This window comes from Scyliorhinus torazame, chromosome 6 (genome assembly GCF_047496885.1).
Source record: "Scyliorhinus torazame isolate Kashiwa2021f chromosome 6, sScyTor2.1, whole genome shotgun sequence".
NCBI classification, from domain to species: Eukaryota; Metazoa; Chordata; class Chondrichthyes; order Carcharhiniformes; family Scyliorhinidae; genus Scyliorhinus; species Scyliorhinus torazame.
This window is the reverse complement of record NC_092712.1, coordinates 186,948,699-186,969,474: the sequence shown is the minus strand read 5'-3', so window position 1 is coordinate 186,969,474 and position 20,776 is coordinate 186,948,699. Positions and strand designations below refer to the sequence as shown.

The 20,776-nt window shown below is 46.0% G+C and overlaps 1 protein-coding gene across 5 annotated transcripts in view; it reads left to right on the top strand.

Moving 5' to 3' along the window:
* snx13 (sorting nexin 13) overlaps window positions 1-20,776 on the top strand; it is a 235,407-nt gene that overhangs the window by 158,499 nt on the left and 56,132 nt on the right. For all 5 annotated transcript variants that reach the window (XM_072509178.1, XM_072509181.1, XM_072509180.1 and 2 more), the window contains exons 13-14: window positions 10,316-10,509; window positions 18,058-18,162. In XM_072509178.1, the coding sequence (XP_072365279.1) occupies window positions 10,316-10,509; window positions 18,058-18,162 (299 nt within the window). The remainder of the gene's footprint in view (window positions 1-10,315; window positions 10,510-18,057; window positions 18,163-20,776) is intronic.

Here is a 20,776-nt window from a genome sequence, read left to right as displayed (position 1 = left end):
GAGGGGTCGCGATCCTGATCAATAAGTGAGTGGTGTTTGAGGTGGGTAGAATAGTCTTGGATGTGGGGGGTCAGTACATTATGGTCAGTGGGAAACTGGAGGGGGTGCAGGTGGTATTAGTAAATGTGTATGTGCCAAATTGGGATGATGTGGAGTTCATAAAGGGGATGCTAGGGAAGATACCGGACCTGGACGCGCACAAGTTGGTCATGGGAGGGGACTTCAACACAGTTTTTGACCCTGGCTTAGACCAGACAAGCTCAAAAACAGGCAGGGTGCCAGGAATGGCAAAGGAACTAAAAGGGTTCATGGAGCAGATGAGGGAGTGATCAATGGAGATTTTGGCAGCCGAGGGTGAAGGAGTTCTCCTTCTACTCACACGTGCATAAAGTGTACTCCTGGATTGATTTCTTTATTCTGAGCAGGGCTTTACTGACGGGGGTGGTGGACACGGGGTACTCGGCGATCACAATCTCAGACCATGGTCTGCACTGGGTTGACCTGCAGGTTAGTAAAGACAGTAACCAGCGCCCGCACTGGAGGTTAGATGTGGGACTTTTAGCTGACAAAGCGGTGTGCAAGCGGCTGAGGAAATGTATTCAGAACTACTGCAGGTCAACGACATGGGGGAAATTTCAGCAGCAGTGGTCTGGGAATCACTGAAGGCGGTGGTCAGAGGGGAGCTGATCTCGATACGGCCCCATAGGGAGAAGGTGGACAGGGCAGAGACGGAGCGACTGGTAAAGGAGATACTACAGATTGATAGGAGGTATGCAGTGCCCCCAGAGGCAGGGCTTTTAAGGGAACGGCGGAGGCTACAGGCGGTTGAGAAGTTGAGAAGGTGAGGGAGCGATCTATGAACATGGAGAGAAGGCCAGCAGAATGCTTGCACAGCAGCTTAGAAAGAGGGAGGCAGCCAGGGAGATGGGGAAAGTAAATGACGGAGATGGGAGCCTGGTTGGAGATTCAGCAGGGGTGAATAAGGCATTTAGGGATTTTTACAGTAGGCTGTATGGGTCGGAACCCCCAACGGGGCCGGAGGGGATGAGGCACTTCTTAGGGGGGCTGAATTTCCCAAAGGTGAACGGGGAGCTGGTAGAAGGGCTGGGGCCCGATCGGGTTGGAAGAGATAGGGGAGGGTCTGAAGGCCAGGCAGTCGGGTAAAGCCCCGGGGCCAGATGGGTACCCAGTGGAGTTCTATAAAAGGTTCTCTGGGATATTGGGACCGGTGTTGATGAGGATGTTCAGTGAGGCAAAGGAGAGAGGGGTGCTGCCCCCGACGATGTCACAGGCCACGATTTCGCTGATCCTGAAGCGGGACAAGAACCCGGAGCTGTGTGGGTCCAACAGGCCGATATCCTTGTTGAATGTGGACTCCAAACTGCTGGCCAAACTTTTGCCCTCCAGGAGCGAGGATTGTGTTCCGGACGTCATTGGGGAGGACCAGACGGGGTTTGTTAAGGGTAGGCAGTTGGTGGCCGATATACGAAGGCTATTAAACGTGATCATGATGCCCCCGGAAGGTAGGGAGGTGGAGGTAGTGGTCACCATGGACGTAGAGAAGGCTTTTGATCGGGTAGAATGGGAATATCTGTGGGAGGGACTGGGACGTTTCGGATTTGGGTGGGGCTTTATTGACTGGGTCAGGTTGCTGTATCAGGCTCCTGTGGCGAGCGTACGGACGAATAGGACAACATCGGACTACTTTAGACTGCACCGGGGGACAAGACGGGGATGCCCCCTCTTACCACTGTTCGCGCTAGCTATAGAACCGCTGGCAATTGCTCTGAGAGCTACAAGGGGCTGGTCCGGGGGTGGGGTGGCGTTGGAGCACAGAGTCTCGCTTTATGCAGGCGACCTGCTTCTGTATGTATCGGACCCAATAAAGGGGATGGAAGAAATCATGAGGATTCATGGGGAATTGGCCGGTTTTCAGGGTCTAAGCTAAATATGGGGAAAAGTGAGATGTTTGTGGTCCAGGCGAGGGGACAGGAGAGAGAGGCGATTGGGCGAGCTACCGTTTAGATTAATGGGGGGAAGCTTTCGGTATGTAGGCATCGAAGTGGCGTGGGAATGGGACCGGCTGCATAAATTAAATCTGGCCCGACTAGTAGACCAAATGAAGAACGATTTTCGGAGATGGGACGCGCTTCCGTTGTCACTAGCTGGGAGGGTGTAGAAGGTGAAGATGACGGTCCTCCCGAGATTTCTGTTTGTATATCAGTTGTCTCCCCATTTTTGTTCCGAGGTCCTTTTTTAAACGAGTCAACAAAGTGATCAGTGGCTTTGTACGGGCGGCCAAGACCCCGCGAGAAAGGAAGGTAATGTTTGAGTGGAGTCGGGGAGAGGGCGGGCTGCCGCTGCCAAATTTTAGTAACTATTACTGGGCGGCAAATATAGTCATGATCAGGAAGTGGGTTGTGGGGAGAGGGTCGGCATGGGAGCGTATGGAGGCGGCTTCATGCAAGGGCACCAGTTTAGGGGCGTTGGTAACTGCGCCTCTGCCGTTCCCGCCGGCACGATACTCCGCCAGCCCCATAGTAGTGGCGGCCCTGAGAGTCTGGGGGCAATGGAGGAGACATGTGGGAGCAGATGGGGCATCGGTCTGGTCCCCAATCTGTAATAATCACCGGTTTGCCCCGGGAAGTATGGATGGGGGTTCCGGGTATGGCAGAGAGCAGGGATTGAGAGGATGGGGGATATGTTTATAGAGGGGAGCTTTCCGAGTATGAGTGCGCTGGAGGAGAAGTTTGGGTTGGCGAGGGGAAACAAATTCAGGTACCTGCAGGTGCGGGACTTCCTACGTAGACAGGTGTCAACCTTCCAGCTCCTACCATCAAGGGCGATTCAGGACAGGGTAGTTTCCGGTGGGTGGGAGCGGGGAGCGTCTCTGACATTTGTAAGGAACTTATGGGGTCAGAGGAGATGCAGACCGAGGAGCTGAAGCGCAAGTGGAAGGAGGAGCTGGGAGGAGAGATAGAGGGTGGTCTGTGGGCGGACGCGTTGAGTAGAGTCAATGCGTCCACAACATGTACCAGGCTCAGCCTGATATAATTCAAGGTCGTTCATCGGGCTCACATGACAGTGGCCCGGATGAGCAGATTCTTTGGGGTGGAAGACAGGTGTGCAAAGTGTGCTGGAGGACCAGCAAACCATGTCCACATGTTTTGGGCATGTCCGAAGCTTAGGGGATTTTGGCAGGGGTTTGCAGATGTCATGTCCACAAGGGTAGCACCGAGTCCAGATGTGGCGATTTTTGGGTGTCAGAAGATCCGGGAATCCAGAAGGAGAAAGAGACAGACGTTCTGGCCTTTGCTTCCCTGGTAGCCTGGAGACTGATACTATTAGCTTGGAGAGACTCAAAGCCGCCAAAGTTGGAGATCTGGCTATCGGACATGGCTAGCTTTCTCTGGAGAAAATCAAGTTCGTCTTGAGAGGGTCAATGTTTAGCGTTCGCCCGGAGGTGGCAACCGTTCGTCGACTTCTTTGCGGATAATTAATCGTCAGGAGAAGGGGGAGGGGTGGGGTTAGTTTAGTTTAGAGTAGGGGGTTAATAAAGGTGGCACCTGTAAGGGAGGGAGACATCTTTTGCACTATGTTTATAGATTCATGTACAGTGTTTATTTTGTTGTTGTAGTACCAAAAATGCCTCGATAAAATGTTTATTAAAAAAAAATGTGCCCCTGTTGAGGGACATTGAGGTCCCCCACCCAAAGGGCGTTCTGAGCCCTTGCTACCCTCAGTGTTTGTTCCATGTGGTGCTCAACACTGGGATGATTCATCAGCTGAGGCAGGGCAAGAAATGCGCATGCGCCGCATTTCCGCGCCAGCTGGCGGGGCACCAAACGCCATTTCCGCCAGCTGGCGGGGCAACAAACGCCATTTCCGCCAGCTGGTGGGGCGGAAATCCCTCCAGCGCCGGCCTAGCCCCTCAATGTTGGGGCTCGGCCCCCAAAGATGCGGAGCATTCCGCACATTTGGGCCGGTGCGATGCCCGTCTGATTGATGCCGTTTTTGGCGCCAGTCGGCGGACATCGCGCCGTTGGGGGAGAATTTCGCCCAAAGTATTTGACGATATCATTGACATGGTGGACGCGGAATATATATTGTTACGTCTGACTGGACCGCCACTAAAACTACATTGGACAAGGACGGCATTAGAATGAAGTAGTGAAAACGAGATACAAGAATTGGCAAGCATTGGAGGAGAAAAGCAACATTTCAGAAATGGGAGTGATCAGACAGGTGGGTGGAGGTGTGCTGTGAGACAAACTGTGTAAAAGCACAATTTATGTTAAATTAGGTTGGTGAGCTGCAGGCAAAACTAGCAATGTGGGATTAAGATGTAGTCACTAACCGAATTTGCCTCAAGCAAGGGGTGGAATGGACATTTACTATTCCTGGCTTCCAGGAAAGCGAGGGAAGGAAAATAAATGGAACAGGCATTTCCGTATTAATCAAAGACACTGTCACAACAGTGGAAAGGGCAAAGATAATTGAAGGTTCAATGTTGAATGAATAATATAGACCATAGCAGAAAGTAGGTAAAGAATAAATTTGCAGACAGATTGCAGAAAGGTGCAAGGAATTTAGAGTAATGATAATGAGGGGGGAACTTCAATTATCGACACACAGGCTAGGAACGTGATACTGAGAAGGGCAAAGGCAGTGGGGATGGAGTGATAGTGGGGGGAGGGGGATTACTGAAATGGGGGGAACTACTGAAATGTGTCCAAGAGAACTTTCTTGATTAATGTGTTTCCAACCTAACGAGGAAGGAAACAGAACTGGATCCTGTTCTGGGGAATAAAGTTGATGCACGATCAATTATTGCGAAAGCGAGATTAGAGAATAATCAAAGGCTTTATTAGACTAGATGTGTTCCCCAGCAGCTCGTCACAGAAAATGGCTGCAGCCGGGGATGAACACCTCTTTATACTGTCCACTGGGCAGAGCCAGCAGAAAGGGATTTACCCACGTATCTCTAATACAGTAGTACCTTCAACACAGGTACCGTAATACATATAATACGGTCTACCACAAAAGTGGTGCATGTTTCAGTAAGAGAATATCAGAAAAGCAATGATCCATGTACCATTGGCTTTGGGAGTTTAGGAGTAGCTGTTGAACAGGACATTGAAAATGTTAAATGTGAAAATACTCGGGAAATGTTGATTTGAGTGAGTTGGAAGAGATGTGGCCAGATGAATTGGAATTAGAAGTTGGCAGGTCAGCCAAAGGATGAGTAATGAGAGGCCTTAAAAGAGGAAATTATTCTGATACACGCTAGGCCTATTTTCATGAGTGGGAGAAGTGGGACGTTCTGAGTAACAAAGCATAAAGGGTTTAAAATGAAAGAGAAAAGGAGTGAGAAATGAAGGCTGTTCTCAGAGCAGAAAAGATTCAGGGAGGATTTGATAGGTCTTCAAAATTATGATTGGCTTTGAAAGAGCAAATGAGAAGAAAATGGTAACCAGAGAAGACCGATTTAAAGTAATTTGCAAAAGAACCAAAGCGACATGAGGAAAATATTTTCATGCAACAAGTTGTTTTGCTCTGGAATGCACTGCCTGAAAGACGTAAAATTGCAATAGCAGTTTTAATAATTATCAAAAGAGAATTGGATAGATATTCGAATTGGGAATACTTGTAGAGTTTTGGGAAAAGGTTAAAGGTATGGGATGAACTGGATAGCTTTTCTTAGAGTAAACAAAGGTACTATGGATTAAATGCCTTCTTCTCTGGTGCATCATTCAACGATGCACCTCTATTAAAATCTGCCTTCAGTCTTTTCTGCTCGAAGGACAACAATTTCCATTCTCTAGTAGTGGAAGTTTTTCATCCCTGGTACTATTCTAGTAAATCTCTTCTGCATCCTTTGCACCCATTCAAAAGTGTGTGCTGCAGCTGGGGCCTAACCAATATCATGGCATGACTTCTTTGTTTTTCCACTATTAGAATTAGAAATTGGTTTAAGCCAATTTTGGGGAATAGAGGCCACAATCCACTTCCTACCCATGTCCTTGCAGATTGAAGTGGAGATGGCACAATTTTTGTTTACCTACTTCATTTGTATGATTTCTGTTAGCCTAAGCTGCTACAATGTTGACTCTGACCTCCAAGCTGCCTGTAATCTCTGCGCACAGCAGGAAGCTCTGTTAGCATTGTTTACTGATCACGTGTCCAGGCTGGCACACGTATTTACAGAGAGTTACAGACACTGTGGTTCAGGCAGTAATTTACAGGCAAACTGTCCCTTGCGGTTTTCTTCTGTACCAGTCCGGTGTTTTTCTTGGGTGCTATAGTTGTTCTCTTTCCCCATCCTGAACCCCGTGTTCTTCCTTTTTCTGCCTTATTTTGTGAATTGTCCTGGGTCCCCCCTCCACTTTATTGGTTGCTGGTTACGAACAGGTCTTGGAACAGGTTGGTGAAAAGCCTTCACATCTTGTGGAAGCCTTCCTCCGATCCTCGGCTGGCATACTTTATTAAATTCCGCCAGGTCGGACAGCCAGTCTGCAGCCTTGGGTGGCGCTGCTGATTGCCCGCTGAGCAGGATCCTCCAGCGGGCGAACAGGAAGGCAAAGGCCCCCCCCCCCCCCCCCGAAGATCTCTAGCTGCTCTGATACCCTGAAGACTGCCACTAGTGGGCATGTCTCTCTGCTCATTCCCACAACCCTGGACATGGCCTCAAAGAAGGACATCCAATACCCGACAAGTCTACAGTAGGACCAGAACAGGTGGGTGTGGTTCACTGGGCCTCCCTGGCTATGTTCACACTTGGCCTCCACCAGGAAGAGCCCGCTCTTTCGTGTTCTGGTTTGGTATGCCCTCTGCACCACCTTTAGCTGCGTTAGGCTCAGCCCTGTGCACATGGAGGTGACGTTTGCCGTGTGCAGTGCTTCGATCCAGGTTCCTCCCCCTATTTCACTGCCTTGCACTTCCTTCCATTTCTTTCTTGTCTCATCCAAGGGCGAGCGTACCTCCTCTAATAGTCGTCCATACATATCCACACAGCTACACTCTCCTAGTTCACCCATGTTTAGAAGTCGTTCTAGTTATGAGTGTCCTGGTATCTGGGGATATGTTGTCAATTCCTTGTGGAAGACGTTTTTGATCTGTATATATCTTGGGTTGTTCCCTCTCGGAAATTGGAACTTGCCTGCAGGTTGTCCCAGGGTCGCTACTCTACCATCCATGTACATATCGCTAACCATCAGTATCCCCTTGTCCTGTCTCCACCTTTTGAAGGAGGCTTCCATTGTTGCAGGAGGTGAACCTGTGATTTTTGCAGATGGGGGGCCATAGTGCACATTACAGTTAGTCCAAAGTGCAGGATTTGGTTGCACAATTGGAGCTTGACTACCACCACTAGGCTTTGCGCATCTGGGTTGGGGAAGGTGGGAGTGCGATTGTGGCCAACACTTGGTGTGATGTCTGTACTGGACACCTCATCCATTCTGACGCACTCTGCTCCCGGTTCCTTGACCCATCCCCATACTCTTTCTGTGGTGGCTTCCCAGTGGTAGAACTGAAGGTTCTGGAAGGCTGGCCGCCCACATTTCTTCTCCTTTGTAGCACCTTCTTCCTAATCCTTGGGCTCTTTCCTCCCCAAACAAACGCCATGATTAGTTTGCCCACCGTGGTAAAAAGGGCCTTGGGGATGCAGATCGGGAGGGATGTGAACAGGAAGAGAACCTGGGCAGTATGTTCATCTTCATTGTCTGAACTCTCCCTGCCAGGGAGAGTGGGAGGGAGTCCCATCTCTGCAGGTCCTTTTTAACTTCCTCCACCAGACTCTCGTCAGGTTCCATTTGTGGATCCGTGTCCAGTCATGGGCTATTTGGATCCCCAGGTATTGGAATTTGGTCTGGGCCAGTTTGAACGGCAGCCTCCCCAGCTCTGCTCCTCCCCTGCGGATTCACGGAAGATTTCGCACTTACTCAGATTAAGTTTGTAACCTGAGACGGCTCCGAACTCATGAGTTTAATTATCCCTTCCATGCTGGCCAGGGGGTTTGGGATGTAGAGGGGCAGGTCATCAGCATAGAGTGAGATTCTAGGCTCTCTGTCTCCCCTTTCGACACCGCTCCACCCCTTCATCACTCTGAGGGTGATCACCAATGGCTCGATTGCCAGAGCAAACAGTAGTGGGGCCATCCCTGCTTCTGTGCAGCCGGAAGTATCCAGAGATGGTGGTGTTTGTTCATGCGCTCGCCATGGGAGTGCTGTACAGCAGTTTCACCCACGAGGTGAACACTGGCCCAAACCCAAACCGTTCCAGTACCTCTATGAGGTACTTCAATTTCACTCTGTCAAAGGCCTTCTGTGTCCAGGGAGATTGTCACCTCCGGTGTTCTCTCCCCTGATGGGGTCATCATCGTGTTCAGCAGGTGCCTGAAGTTTGCTGTTAGCTGTCTGCCCTTGTTGAGGCCCGTCCGATCTTTCACGACTACCCCCGGCACACAGCATTCCAGCCGCCTCTCTAGACCCATGCTAATTTTACCGTCTCTTCTGCTTTTTGAATTATTCATAGGTATCTCTCTGTACCTATGGTGATCTTGGAGGAGGCTGGGGGGGTGGTTGCAGGCTTAGTGGCCTATTTGCGGTCTAAAAGTGCCGAATTCCAAAGTTCCAGGAGGAAAGCCAACTTTCCTGCGCCCGCTCAGCACATCCCTGCCACCCAAAGTGAATTTCAATCATGCCTAACAGAAAATCCGTTCTCAACACTGGATGTATATCTCAGCAACCTAGGGAGAAGGCCCCTTCACTTTAGTAATGCCGCACAGTAGGATCTGATGACTGAGTGGACGCCAGGGGTCCTGGATAAGAAATAAACCCTTAGATTCATCCTGAAGAGGGAATGTGTGAACACTTTGCTAGTGCCCACGAAAGTTACAGTTGTGTCTGCTGCTTAGGCACATCTGTGACATGCTTGCCAGATTGTGACCACTTTGCGATCTGCATGCGAGTACCCACCAATGTTAGAGTATGTGCATTAGTGGAAGGGTCGAAGGAATGATGCGATGCTACACCCTTTGAGGTGGAGGGCTGTCCTGTAAGCTCTGCAGCTGCCTGTTGTTGTAAGCGACCTGCAAGCGAGAGATGAATAAAGAGAGGGCATCACACATTCCAACGTGACCTTGACTACGCATCACCTAGATCTCGATGAGCGCTATGTGACCAGTGGTGGGCAAATGAGCACGGTGTATTTTGCTGGTGCCATTCATTAAGCCACTCATTCTCTCTGGATTCCTCACCCAATTCACTATCCATAGTTGTCTTGCCTGCTTCCATTCCTCTCAGCTCCACTGCCTCTTCCATTGGTGTGAGGATCACCACATGCAGGACACTGTCTCCAGTTCTTGCGCTTTCTTGTGCCTTGTGCGTTCACTTCTCCTGCAGCCGTATAAATTTACATTTTCATGCACGTCATACTTTTGTTGGTAACAGCCTATTTGTCCGTCATGGCAACACAGGGATGCTGCCTGCATGTAGCCATTCTGTACTGGTAGTGCAGGGGTCAACTTTGACCGGTGTCCTCCACAAAGAGGCTGCAATGTATGTGGTAGCCGATACTGATGCCAGGGCTTTGCTGCTGACTGGGTGGGTACCCCTTTTTCCAAAGTCAGGTCATTCTTCCTCTTTCTACACTTACAGATTCCATTACTTCATCTCATTGCTGTTTTGAGAATATGCCAAATGCAATTTAGTTAGCATACTTGTCTACAAAATAGTGGTTACATTTTGGATCAAATTAATTTGCCAGTGAAATGCTTTTAAGCGTTTGAAGGACGTGTAAAACTATATTCATTAAATCTTTGTAAATATATATTGGGCAGGATTCTCCGTCCCGCCAGACCTGTTTTATGGCGCGGCACTCCACTGCCGGCAGCGGGTCCCTCCGTCCCGGCAGCCGGCCAATGGGGTTTCCCATTGTGGCCACCCCCACGCCGTCAGGAAATCCGCGGGCGTGAATCCGCTGCCAGCGAAGCGGAGAATCCTGCCGACGGAGAATTCCACCCATTAGCTGTGATTTATTTTCAGGATCATGAATTAATATCAACTTCTTCACCAAATTGAGTCATTGTATCGGCATGCTTAAAACTGCCAGACTTGGACCTATTGCAAGAATCATCTATTTTGCTGGAAGTATTAGTCTTACGAACGGTAATTTTTCATTTTTGACTAACTTATGAAATTGATATTATTAGATGCACCCTAAAAACATTTGAGTTAAATTATTTAATGGGGTCAAATTATGGAATTAAACCAAGTTGTTGCTGACCATTAAAAGATAGATATCTTCTTGGTTGCAGATTATATGCAGCAGACAGGGGGACAGGCACATCTCTTCTTCTGGTTAACTGTGGAAGGATACAGAGTCACTGCACAGCAGCAGCTGGATGTTTTACGAACTGTCCAAAAGGATGGAAAAAGACTGAGCAATCAAACCAAAGGATTACTGCGTGCAGCAGCTGTAGGTGTTTATGATCAGTATTTGTCAGAAAAGGTAAACTTATACCGTTCTGTTTCTTTTGTATAAATGTTTTTATTAAGGTTTTTTTTTTGTTATACAAAACAAAGGCAATAATGAACATACATTAAAAACAACAGAAAAGGAAAAGAAAAAAAAAAGAAAATATATATATACACATCACATACAAATGTCTTTTGTTATTTACATTGGTTGTGGCTTTTTGTTTTGCGTTCTCCAGCAGATGTTTATTTCCAGCCGGGTCCCCAACCTTCCTCTCCCCCTTTTCTTCCTGACCCCCATCCCCTTTCAGTTGTCTGGCATTCCCTCTTCAGCTCCTATATCTTGTTCCTGTTTGTTGTGTGACGCCGTGTATTTTGTTATTTGCTGAGCCTGCTTGGGCTCCATGCTTCTATGTTCTCTCTTCCCCCCCCCCCCCCCCCCCCAACTTAATTGGCATTCGTTGGTGTGTCGTGGTTTTCAGCTCCCTCAGGCTTACTGGCTGTCGGCTGCAAACCGGTTCTTTTGGCATGTTGGAAGTATTCCCTGTTTTGGGATTCAACCTTTCTGTGCATGGATCCTGAACACAATTAACGTCTCCTCTCCTCTCTCATTTCACCCCCCAATGATAAGTCATGTGTGTTGACATTGGGGATTTCCGCCATGTTCTTCTTTATAAACTCCATGTCGTCCCAGTTAGGCGTGTACACGTTGACCAGGACTCCCGATGCCCCGTCCAAGACACCGCTGACCATAATGTACTGTCCCCCTGGGTCCGTAACTGCCTTCGTCACAGTAAACACCATCCTCTTATTGAACTGCATGGCTACCCTCTGGCCCTCGTCCCGTAGCAGGAATGGTAGGTCTGTCCCACCCAGCCCTTCCTTACTCGCACACGGTCCTTCTCCCTCAGATGCGTCTCTTGGAGGAAGACTGTCGGATTTCATACTTTTCAGGTGGGCGAATACTCTGGATCTTTTCACTGGGCAGTAAAGTGCCCTAACGTTCCAGATGACTATCCTGATGGAGGATTTCTGTCTCTCTCTTTCCCCCCTTTCCTGCGGTATCAACCATACTTATCTGGTGAATGCGCCTCTGCACTCCGGGGTTTCCCTTTGTTAGAGGGGCTGTCCAAAATGGCCACAGTCACCGTTCTCTCCATGAGGTAGGGCCCCTGCACTCTGGGGTTTCACTTTGTTCAGGGACCCCCCCAAAGTTGTTTGCATGCAGTGCCTTTATGTCACCAAGTCGCCATGTGTGGCCTGTTGTAGCCAGCCTGATGCCCTTGCTATCTTTGTCCCTATGTTCCTCCTATGGTATTTTCTCTCCCCCCATTCCCCCCATGTTCCCTTCCCTCTGTTTCTTCCCCCAGTCGTATCCCTGTTGCTGTACTTACCTCCTCCTTTGCCAGGCGCTCGCTCTTTCCTTCATGCTTCCTGGTGCTAGCTTCCCTGCTCGTGCGGTGTTGGTTATGTATCCACCCTTCGCCCACTCTCTGTACTCCCTACCTGCCCTCTGCTGCCCTTTTTCTTTCCTTCCACTATTTCACCTCCCATCCTCAGAACGAGGCAATGCAGTGCCGTGCAAAGTGTTCATCAAGTTGGTAAATTGATTTAGTAAATAAATAATTTCTCTTCGGATGATCTTCTCATCGCTGTTCCTGCCGCCGTTTCTCCACCCCGTTCTCCAGGACAAATTTGTCCTCCTCCGCAGGGGCCGTGAAGAAGTGCTCCCGGCCCTGGAATGTGACCCAGAGTTTGGCTGGGTACAGCATCCCAAACTTTCACGCCCCTCTTGTACAGGGCTGTTTTCACCCTGTTGAACTCTGCCCGGTGCTTGGCCAGGTCAGCCCCAATGTCCTGGTAGATCATGATCTGGTGATCTTCCAATTTCGTTTTTTGTTTGCCTTGCTCAGCGGTGGCTTCTTTCCCGGTCCTGGTACTGGTGCATTTTAGCGACCATCGCCTTTGGTTGTTTTCCAGCTTTGGCTTTTGGGCGAAGCGACCGGTGGGCTCGGGAAGCTATCCCTTGCCACCAGATTCTCTGGCATTTGAGCCACATAGTCTGTGGGGTTCCTGCCTTCGATCCCCTCTGGCAGGCCCACAATCATTAGGTTTTGGTGCCTCGATCGGTTTTCCTGATCCTCGATCTTTCTTTTCAGACTCCCATGCATCGTGAGCAACTGATATTTCCTTTTCCAGGACGGCGATCTGTTCGTCCTGGATGTGTTAAGGACCATTCTGTTAAGTGCTCCGTATTCTCTTTCTATCATTGTACATTTATTTGTTGCACAAAATCAGAAGGGCTTTGAAACTCTTCCTGAAACTTGAAAACATAATCTAGCCAAACACTAGGCAGTATTTCGATTTGGTCTTTTGCTTAAGATTTTAAACTGCTTGCTGAGCCAGATTTCAAGTATCTCACAGCAGTGAAGTCCTCCTGAATGGTTGACTAATATTTATTACTGAACCAACAACCCTGGAAAACAGCATGCAGATTATTTTATTGTTTAATTAATTGCTGTTTGTAGGCCTAAATGTCTTCCTTCTGTGCTGTGCAATACGTTGGTAAAGGCAGAATGCATATATTAAATAATTTAATTCATGTAGTTCAACTCTATTTACTGGAGGGTTTATAAGCATATGGTACCTATTGAAATGTAAGATCAAAATATTAACTTGTGTATTAAATGCTTTCTTGGCCTTTAGTTCTACAGGATGTTAGTGGTCCTTCCCAGTTAATCGAAGTGGTAACCGTAACTTTTAACTTTAATTAGGCTAGCAGTTTGGACTGTCAAATTAGCTCTCGAAAAACCCAAAAGGGTAGACACCTCCAAAGTGATCGTCACCTTTTCATGAGCTATCATAATTTGGTTGTGTATCCAGCATTTGTTAATCAGTTTACAGAGATGGCATTCAGCAGTTGCTTAGGGATTAGCACTTTTCCTTTCGCTGTCGGAGCACAATTACATCACTAGTGTATAAAGAAATGTTGCCTTGCTGTTGAATCTTTGGAATTAGTGAAGCAAAAAGGCAGTAATACTTCATCAGTTTTTATGGCTCACCTCCTCCCCCAGATGAGTGACTCCGGTGAATCTCATTACTTTGGCAACTATCTTACTTTCTAGTGTCATTTGCTAGAGCCTAATTACTTTGTTCAAAGACATATGTGAGGCAACAGATTAATACAGGGTGGATCATTAATGGGGATTTTAAAAACATCAAGTTAAACTTGAAACCAAAACTACCTCTTTAGGGGAAATGGCTAAAGCCTAAAAAAAAAACATGCTCTTCAGATTTGATTTGCTGCTTGCTTGAGTGCACATTTCAGCACCATTATGTGCAGTATGTAAATATATTGATGCTGACTACTGTTTTTAGTTTTTAGCAAGGTTAATAGTTGTCAGTGAAAAAATAGAAACATTTTTGCATCAATTAGTTGTTTTGAAAATCTCCACTGATCTGAAATGTTGCTTTTTACTTCAGCTATTCTGTGTGATGACCAAAATAATCTTGATTGTTCTTCGAATTGTAAGAAGTCTTACAACACAAGGTTAAAGTCCAACAGGTTTATTTGGAATCACTAGCTTTCGGAGCGTATCTCCTTCATCAGGTGACTCACCCCACCTCCTTTGGTTGACAGGGAACTCAATCGAAAGCTAGTGATTCCAAATTAACCTGTTGGACTTTAACCTAATGTTGTAAGTCTTCCGACTGTGCTCACCCATCTCCACATCATGGCTACTGTTATGGGCCAGGGCTTAGAGAACCCCAAAGTGTATCATGGAGTGCACCTGACCCACAACTTTTAATAGATTGTGGTATGGGGAGCACAAGGCCCACTCTACAGGTGTGGTACAGCAGAAATGGAAAAGTATTTTTTAAAGCAAAACAATGTTTATTCCATGAATTCAAGTTAACCTTTTTAAAACATACAGTGAACATCTTGGCAACCATTAATTCAAATACAACCCCCAAAGAATACAACACTGAGTAATCCTTAATAAATTCCCAAACAACATCCAGAAGACAAAAGAAACACCTTTTAACAGAAGCACATCAGGTTTAAATTCACTACTGAAAACAGTTATAATTCTGAATTCACCAAATGATCAAGAGATAGTCTTTTCATGGCAGAGAGAACAACAGTATACCTGCTTTGCCTTGCTTCAGGTCAACACTGAAAAACGAAACCAAAAAAACCACAGACACATCCAAACTTTTCTCAAAGTGAAAATAAAAAGTAGAGCCAGAGCTCAGCTCCACCCACACTCTGACATCACTGCAGTAACATGAGCAGCCAAACATTTCTTAAAGCGACATTCTCATGACACTACCCATATTCTCCAAATTCATAATGCTGCAAACAAAAGCTGAAAAAAAATGTTCTACAGTTGACGAATATGCAGAAATCACTTTCATGAGACTTGGCACTTACTAACCTTCAAGTAAAGTGAACTAGATTATCTTAATTCCGCAAAAACAATAATGAAATTGAGTGAGTTTCTTTTTTCCAAGACATGAACATAAGAAATAGGAGCAGGAGTAGAGAATTCAGCTGATTTTTTCCGTAACTCCACTTTCTCTTCTTATTTTCAAATGCCTTGGGATCCAAAAATTAGTAAAGGGACAGGTGTTGCACCTTTTGCAATTGCAAGGGAAGGGGATGGTGAGTTGGGCATGATGGAGGAATGGACCAGGGTGTTACAGGGAGTGGTCCCCTTTTGATGCTGATGGGGCCAGGGCGAGGGGGGGGGGGGGGAAGAGAAGAGAGATAAGGCAAAATGTGTTTTGTGGTGGCATCAGGTTGAGGTTTGCAGAAAAAGGTGGCTGATCCTTTGAATACGGAGGCTGGTGGAGTGAAGAGTAAGGAAAAGTGGGATCCTAACTTGGTTCTGTGAGGGAGGGAAAGGGGTGAGGCAGAGGTGAAGGAAATTAGTTTGAGTCTGGTTGAGTTCCATGTCAACCAAAGGAGGTGCGGTGATCAACGGTTAAGGAAAAAGTCAGTCATGTCAGAAGTGCCATCTTCGAAGGTGGCATCATCAGAATCGATGCGAGCGAGGTGGAGAAACTAGGAATTTTTCAGGTCCAGGCAAAAACATGAAGTGGTACCAATCAATGTAACAGAAAAGAGCTGTGGTAATGGGTCTGAGCAGAACTGAAATAATCAGCGTTCCACAGAACCCACAAGAGAAAGGCATGTCTGCAGCCCATGCAGGTACTCCGAGCCACATATTATTTGAGACTATGTTTAGTTTTTGTTACCAATTATCAGCAAAGAAGCAAGTTGATCTTGGTGGGAATACAATGCAGATACTAGTGATAACGGGACTTGGGTGTTTGGATAAACTTGTCTTGTATTCCCTTCTGTTTGGAAGCTTCAATAGTGATCTAATTAAGGGGTATTTACCATAATTAATGAATGCTGTAGTGTTGATACGGAGAAATATTTTCTCCACTGGGGAAACTTAGAAGAAGAAGTTAAAGTAATTGAAGCTAGGTCAGTTAGGAATGAAATTAAGAAGCATCTTTTCATTTTAAAAAGAAGAGTAGAAGACATCTAGTGTAGCCATCTGGGATGGCCACTTCCCGATTACGAAATGGACACTTTGGCAACGATTGCAGGGAAAATGGACAATACTGACAAAACAAGCAGGTTCAGGGTTTGTCTGCATATTGGAGCCGCAGCCCCCAGACAAGACCAAAAATGCAGGCCCATTAGCATACTAATGGCCCATCTCCGGGAACAAAAGAGTAACATTTGAGTAACCGATACTAAGGCAGACACCCCGGCGCCAGAGGAGACCGGAACAAAGCAGGCCAACGGCCACCTAGGACACGCCCAGCCATCAGGGCACCCACCCCTTTATTGGACGAGATCAATATGAATGATCAAGAAACGGCCCAATTGATTGGGGCCAGGTTCAAGGCCCGCCCAAAAGAGCGCGAAGCCCCTTTGGGTATAAGAAGGAGCCCCCAAGAGAGAATCGTTCTCTTGGACCCGGCTCTCACCAAGGAGAGACCTGCCCAACAGCTGCACCAGAAGCAAATCCAAGGTCAACGCACGCTACCAGACAGACGACCTTAGCTGTTATCCCGTATCAGTTCCACCTCAGCAGCCTCCGAACCGAACAACGCCCATTGTTCCTCTGACTGAGTGGGCGCCCGAAGCTAAGTATAGGTTTTAGCAGTAGTGATCGTTTAGTCTGTAGAGTTTCGTGCATGAGTATATTTAACTGTGTGTGTAAATAAATAAGCATTTGACTTTGAACTAACTAACTGATGTTTCGAGTCTTTGATCAGTATTCGGTTTGAACCTTGTGGCGGTATCGAAAGATGCCTCGCGACTCTTGAGCAAACGTAATTAGAATTAAGGAAGGCGACCATATTGACCGCCATATTCCGAGCCAATGAAAGAGAGCAACATTTAGCAATACTAGAAATGGTGGAATGGGATGAATGTACTGAATTGGCTCCTTTTTCTTATTGTGGTCACTACTTGAATTGGGCTCGTGCTCCAGATATGATAACGTTCAACCTTTTCTATGGGTACTCTGAAATTTTCTGCCTCAGCTATTTAGTGTTACTAGATGACTTAGTTCCTGAAATTTGTCCCAAAGTGCGTCCTTTTCTCAAATCTGTTTAAGAAAGGTAGCAGGGATAATCCTGGAAACTATAGGCCGGTGAGCCTCATGTCGGTTGTAGGTAAATTATTGGAGGAAATTCTCAGGGACAGGATTTATACCCATTTGGAAACAAATGGACTCATAAGCGATAGACTGCATGGTTTTGTGAAGGGGAGGCCGTGCCTCACTAACTTGAACGAGTTTTATTGAGGAGGTGACAAAGATGATTGATGAGGAGAGGGTGGTGGATGTTGTTTACATGGACTTCAGTAAAGCCTTTGACTAGGTGCCTCATGGCAGACGTATAAAAGGTGAAGTCACATGGGATCAGAGGTGAGGTGGTAAGATGGATACAGAACTGGCTCCTTCCTGATTATCCCACCTGTAAATTGGCCAACTCATGCATGTACGTGCATCATAAAATATAGTTAGAGTTGAATGATTTGCCAAATTTACCTTTTCTGTGCATCATACGCAAGAAAATGGTAACTCAAGTCAAGTTATATACAGCACTGTTCACCTAATCTCTAAGCACCATGCATCTTTTAGTTTCATCATCGTATTTAATATATTGGAACATTAATTTTTAACATCATAGATGTTTTGCTTATTGGATGCCTGGGACTGTCTTGACTAGTTTCTGCATCTGAGATTCGCATGAAAGAAACAAATGTATCAAGGCTTCAGGATACCATCCCACAATCCATCATGGAGTGACAGGTGATATATTTCTTCCTCCATTCAGTGAAATTTCCCAGGGTGAGAGGTTAATTTGGACGAGTATCTTGTTCAAAAAAGAAATGTTATTTTGAGTAACTGACACAAATTTGCTTCAATCGCATGTTTGAAAACTTTAAATGTTATTGATGCGAATGGCAGAAACAAACTAAGTGGTGGTTCATATGAATTTGGTGTAAAATTGTTGAATTACCAACACGATTGTTTTTTTTCTTTACCAGGCATCTCCAAGAGTCCATGTGGATGATAATTTGGTTGCTAAATTGGCAGAAAAATTAAATTACGAGGATCCCACACCAGAAATATTTGATGATATTCAAAGAAAAGTAGGTTTGAAGAAAGGCTTATAATTTATTCATTGCCATCCATCTTTCTCGGGTCTAAGTATACCGATGCGAGAAAATTGGGGCATTCCGGAAAATGGATTTTCCATTACCAATTTCAGCACTGCTCCATTATTGAGAACAGCAAAGATTCAATCAATTTTACATTTTTAGAAGTTCCTCTATCAAGCTAGCTCACTAAATGTTGGCCATACTATCAGTTGAAATTGTATCAAGTTCTAGGTTCTCTTAGAGTTGAACATTCTGTTGCCATTACTAAATATGTTCACATTTTTCACAAATCATAACAGCAATAAGCAGTATAGATGGATGCATAAAATCACAAAGATACATTAATAAATTGAACAAATAGGCAAAACTGCCAAATGCAATTCAGTGCAGGCAAATATAAGTTCAAGCACTTTCTGCCCCCAAAAAATAGATTAAGTACTTAGTAAATTGTGAAAAGCTAGAGACGTCGAGGTCCAAGAAAATTGGGGGGGGGGGGGGTCCATGCACATGGATCATTAAAATGTCATTGCCAAGACGACAAAATAATCAAAAAGGCTAATAGAATACTGACCTTTCCATAACTTTAGTACAATTTCTACCTCGAGATTTAGACTCTTGGTTTGGCCACGCTGTGGGAATTCTGGGCACCACAGCTTGGGAATTCTGGGCACCACAGCTTAGGAATTCTGGGCACCGCACCTTGGGAATTCTGGGCACCATGCCTTTGGAATTCTGGGCACCACACCTTAGGCAAGACATGTTGGCCTTGGAGATGGTGCAGTGCAGACTTATCAGAATGACACCTGGATTGTAATGATTATATTACGAGGCAAAACTACATAAATTGGGGTTGTATTCCCTGGAATTTATGTTGGGGGTAATTTGAAAGTTTAAGATATTAGGAGAACTGATGGGGTAGATTGTGAAACTATTTCCACTGATTGGGGAATCCAGGACTTGGAGTGGAGGTTGCATAGTCTTAAAAAATAGAGCCAGATTGTTCAACACATGAAGTTAGGAAACACCCTTCTGAAAATGACTATTGATTCTAGGTTAATTGTTCATTTTAAATCTGAGATTTATCATACATTTGGTTAACAAAAATCCAAGGGACATAAGCCAAAGACAATTGTATGGAATTAACTCGCAGATCAGCCATGGTCTTAGTAAATGGCGGAACAGAGTTGAAAGGCTAAATGGTCTAATCATGTGTCATTACTTTTTAAATCTGGGTTTGGGCAACCTTGGAACTGCAGCTAATCCAGAATTAAAATTTCAAATGCATCAATGAAAAATAAGGAGTATTTTAATTCCACACTACTCTGGCCTTCAGAAACCAAGTTCTGAAGGGAAGAGGGCTGTTCAAAGAGCAGTAACTTCCACTGTCCTGCCGTCGTCCTGTGAGATTGCATTTTAACCTGCCGTTTACACGGTCATATCAGAAAATAGTGGAGTGTTGCTTTTAATGTATAGACTGGACCACAAAATTTTAGCTGTATTGAAGGCTAGAAGAGGCTCAGTGAGGTAATTTCTTTAGATTTCCTTGTGGCCTTGCAGAGTATGAGTGTTTTCCCAGACTGCACAGGGAAATTCTGCTTCCCCTATGCTCTATAAAGAAACCTTGGATCTGGACTCGCTCATAATCACCTGCAGTATGGTGACACAGTGGTTAGCACTGCTGCCTCACAGCGCGAGGGACCCAGGTTCAATTCTGGCCTTGGGTGATTGTGGAGTTTGCATGTTCTCCCCATGTCTGCATTGTCTTCCTCCGGGTGCTCCGGTTTCCTCCCTCAGTCCAAAGATGTGCAGGTTAGATGGTTTGGCCATGATAAATTGCCCTTAATGTCCAACAGTTAGGGGGGTAACGGGGTTACGGGGAGAGAGCGGGGTATTGGGCCTGGGTCGGGTGCTTTTTCAGAGGGTCGATGCAGACTCGATAGGCCAAATGGCTTCCTTCTGTCCTGTAGGGATTCTATGATTCAATACTCCCAATCAAGTGACTTTAGTACTAAGGACTGTTCCTGTGGGTCTCCAAAGGTTGGCTTTCTACTTGTCAAACGTGAGTTCAATAAGGCTGGATGAAAAATTAGGTTTTACTGTTAATTAGCTAAGCCTCAAACTGATGCTGTTTGCCCACCCTCGGTGCTAATAAAGTCCACGTTTTGATTATATTTCATCTGAAAACTGAGGGAGATTAAAATACCACATAAGGTTTCACAAAATGTCCATGTTATGCAATTACTACAAAAAAGAGTAAGAAGTTTTACAACACCAGGTTAAAGTCCAACAGGTTTGTTTCGATGTCACTAGCTTTCGGAGCGCTGCTCCTTCCTCAGGTGAATGAAGAGGTATGTTCCAGAAACACATATATAGACAGATTCAAAGATGCCATACAATGCTTGGAATGCGAACATTAGCAGGTGATTAAATCTTTCCAGATTTTTACAGAATCTTATAGCCAAGTTCCGCACACACGAGTGCGGCCTCAACCGGGACCTGGGATTCATGTCGCATTACATTCATCCCCCACCATCTGGCCTGCGAAGTCCTACCAACTGTCCTGGCTTGACACAATTCACACCTCTTTAACCTGGGGTTATCCCAT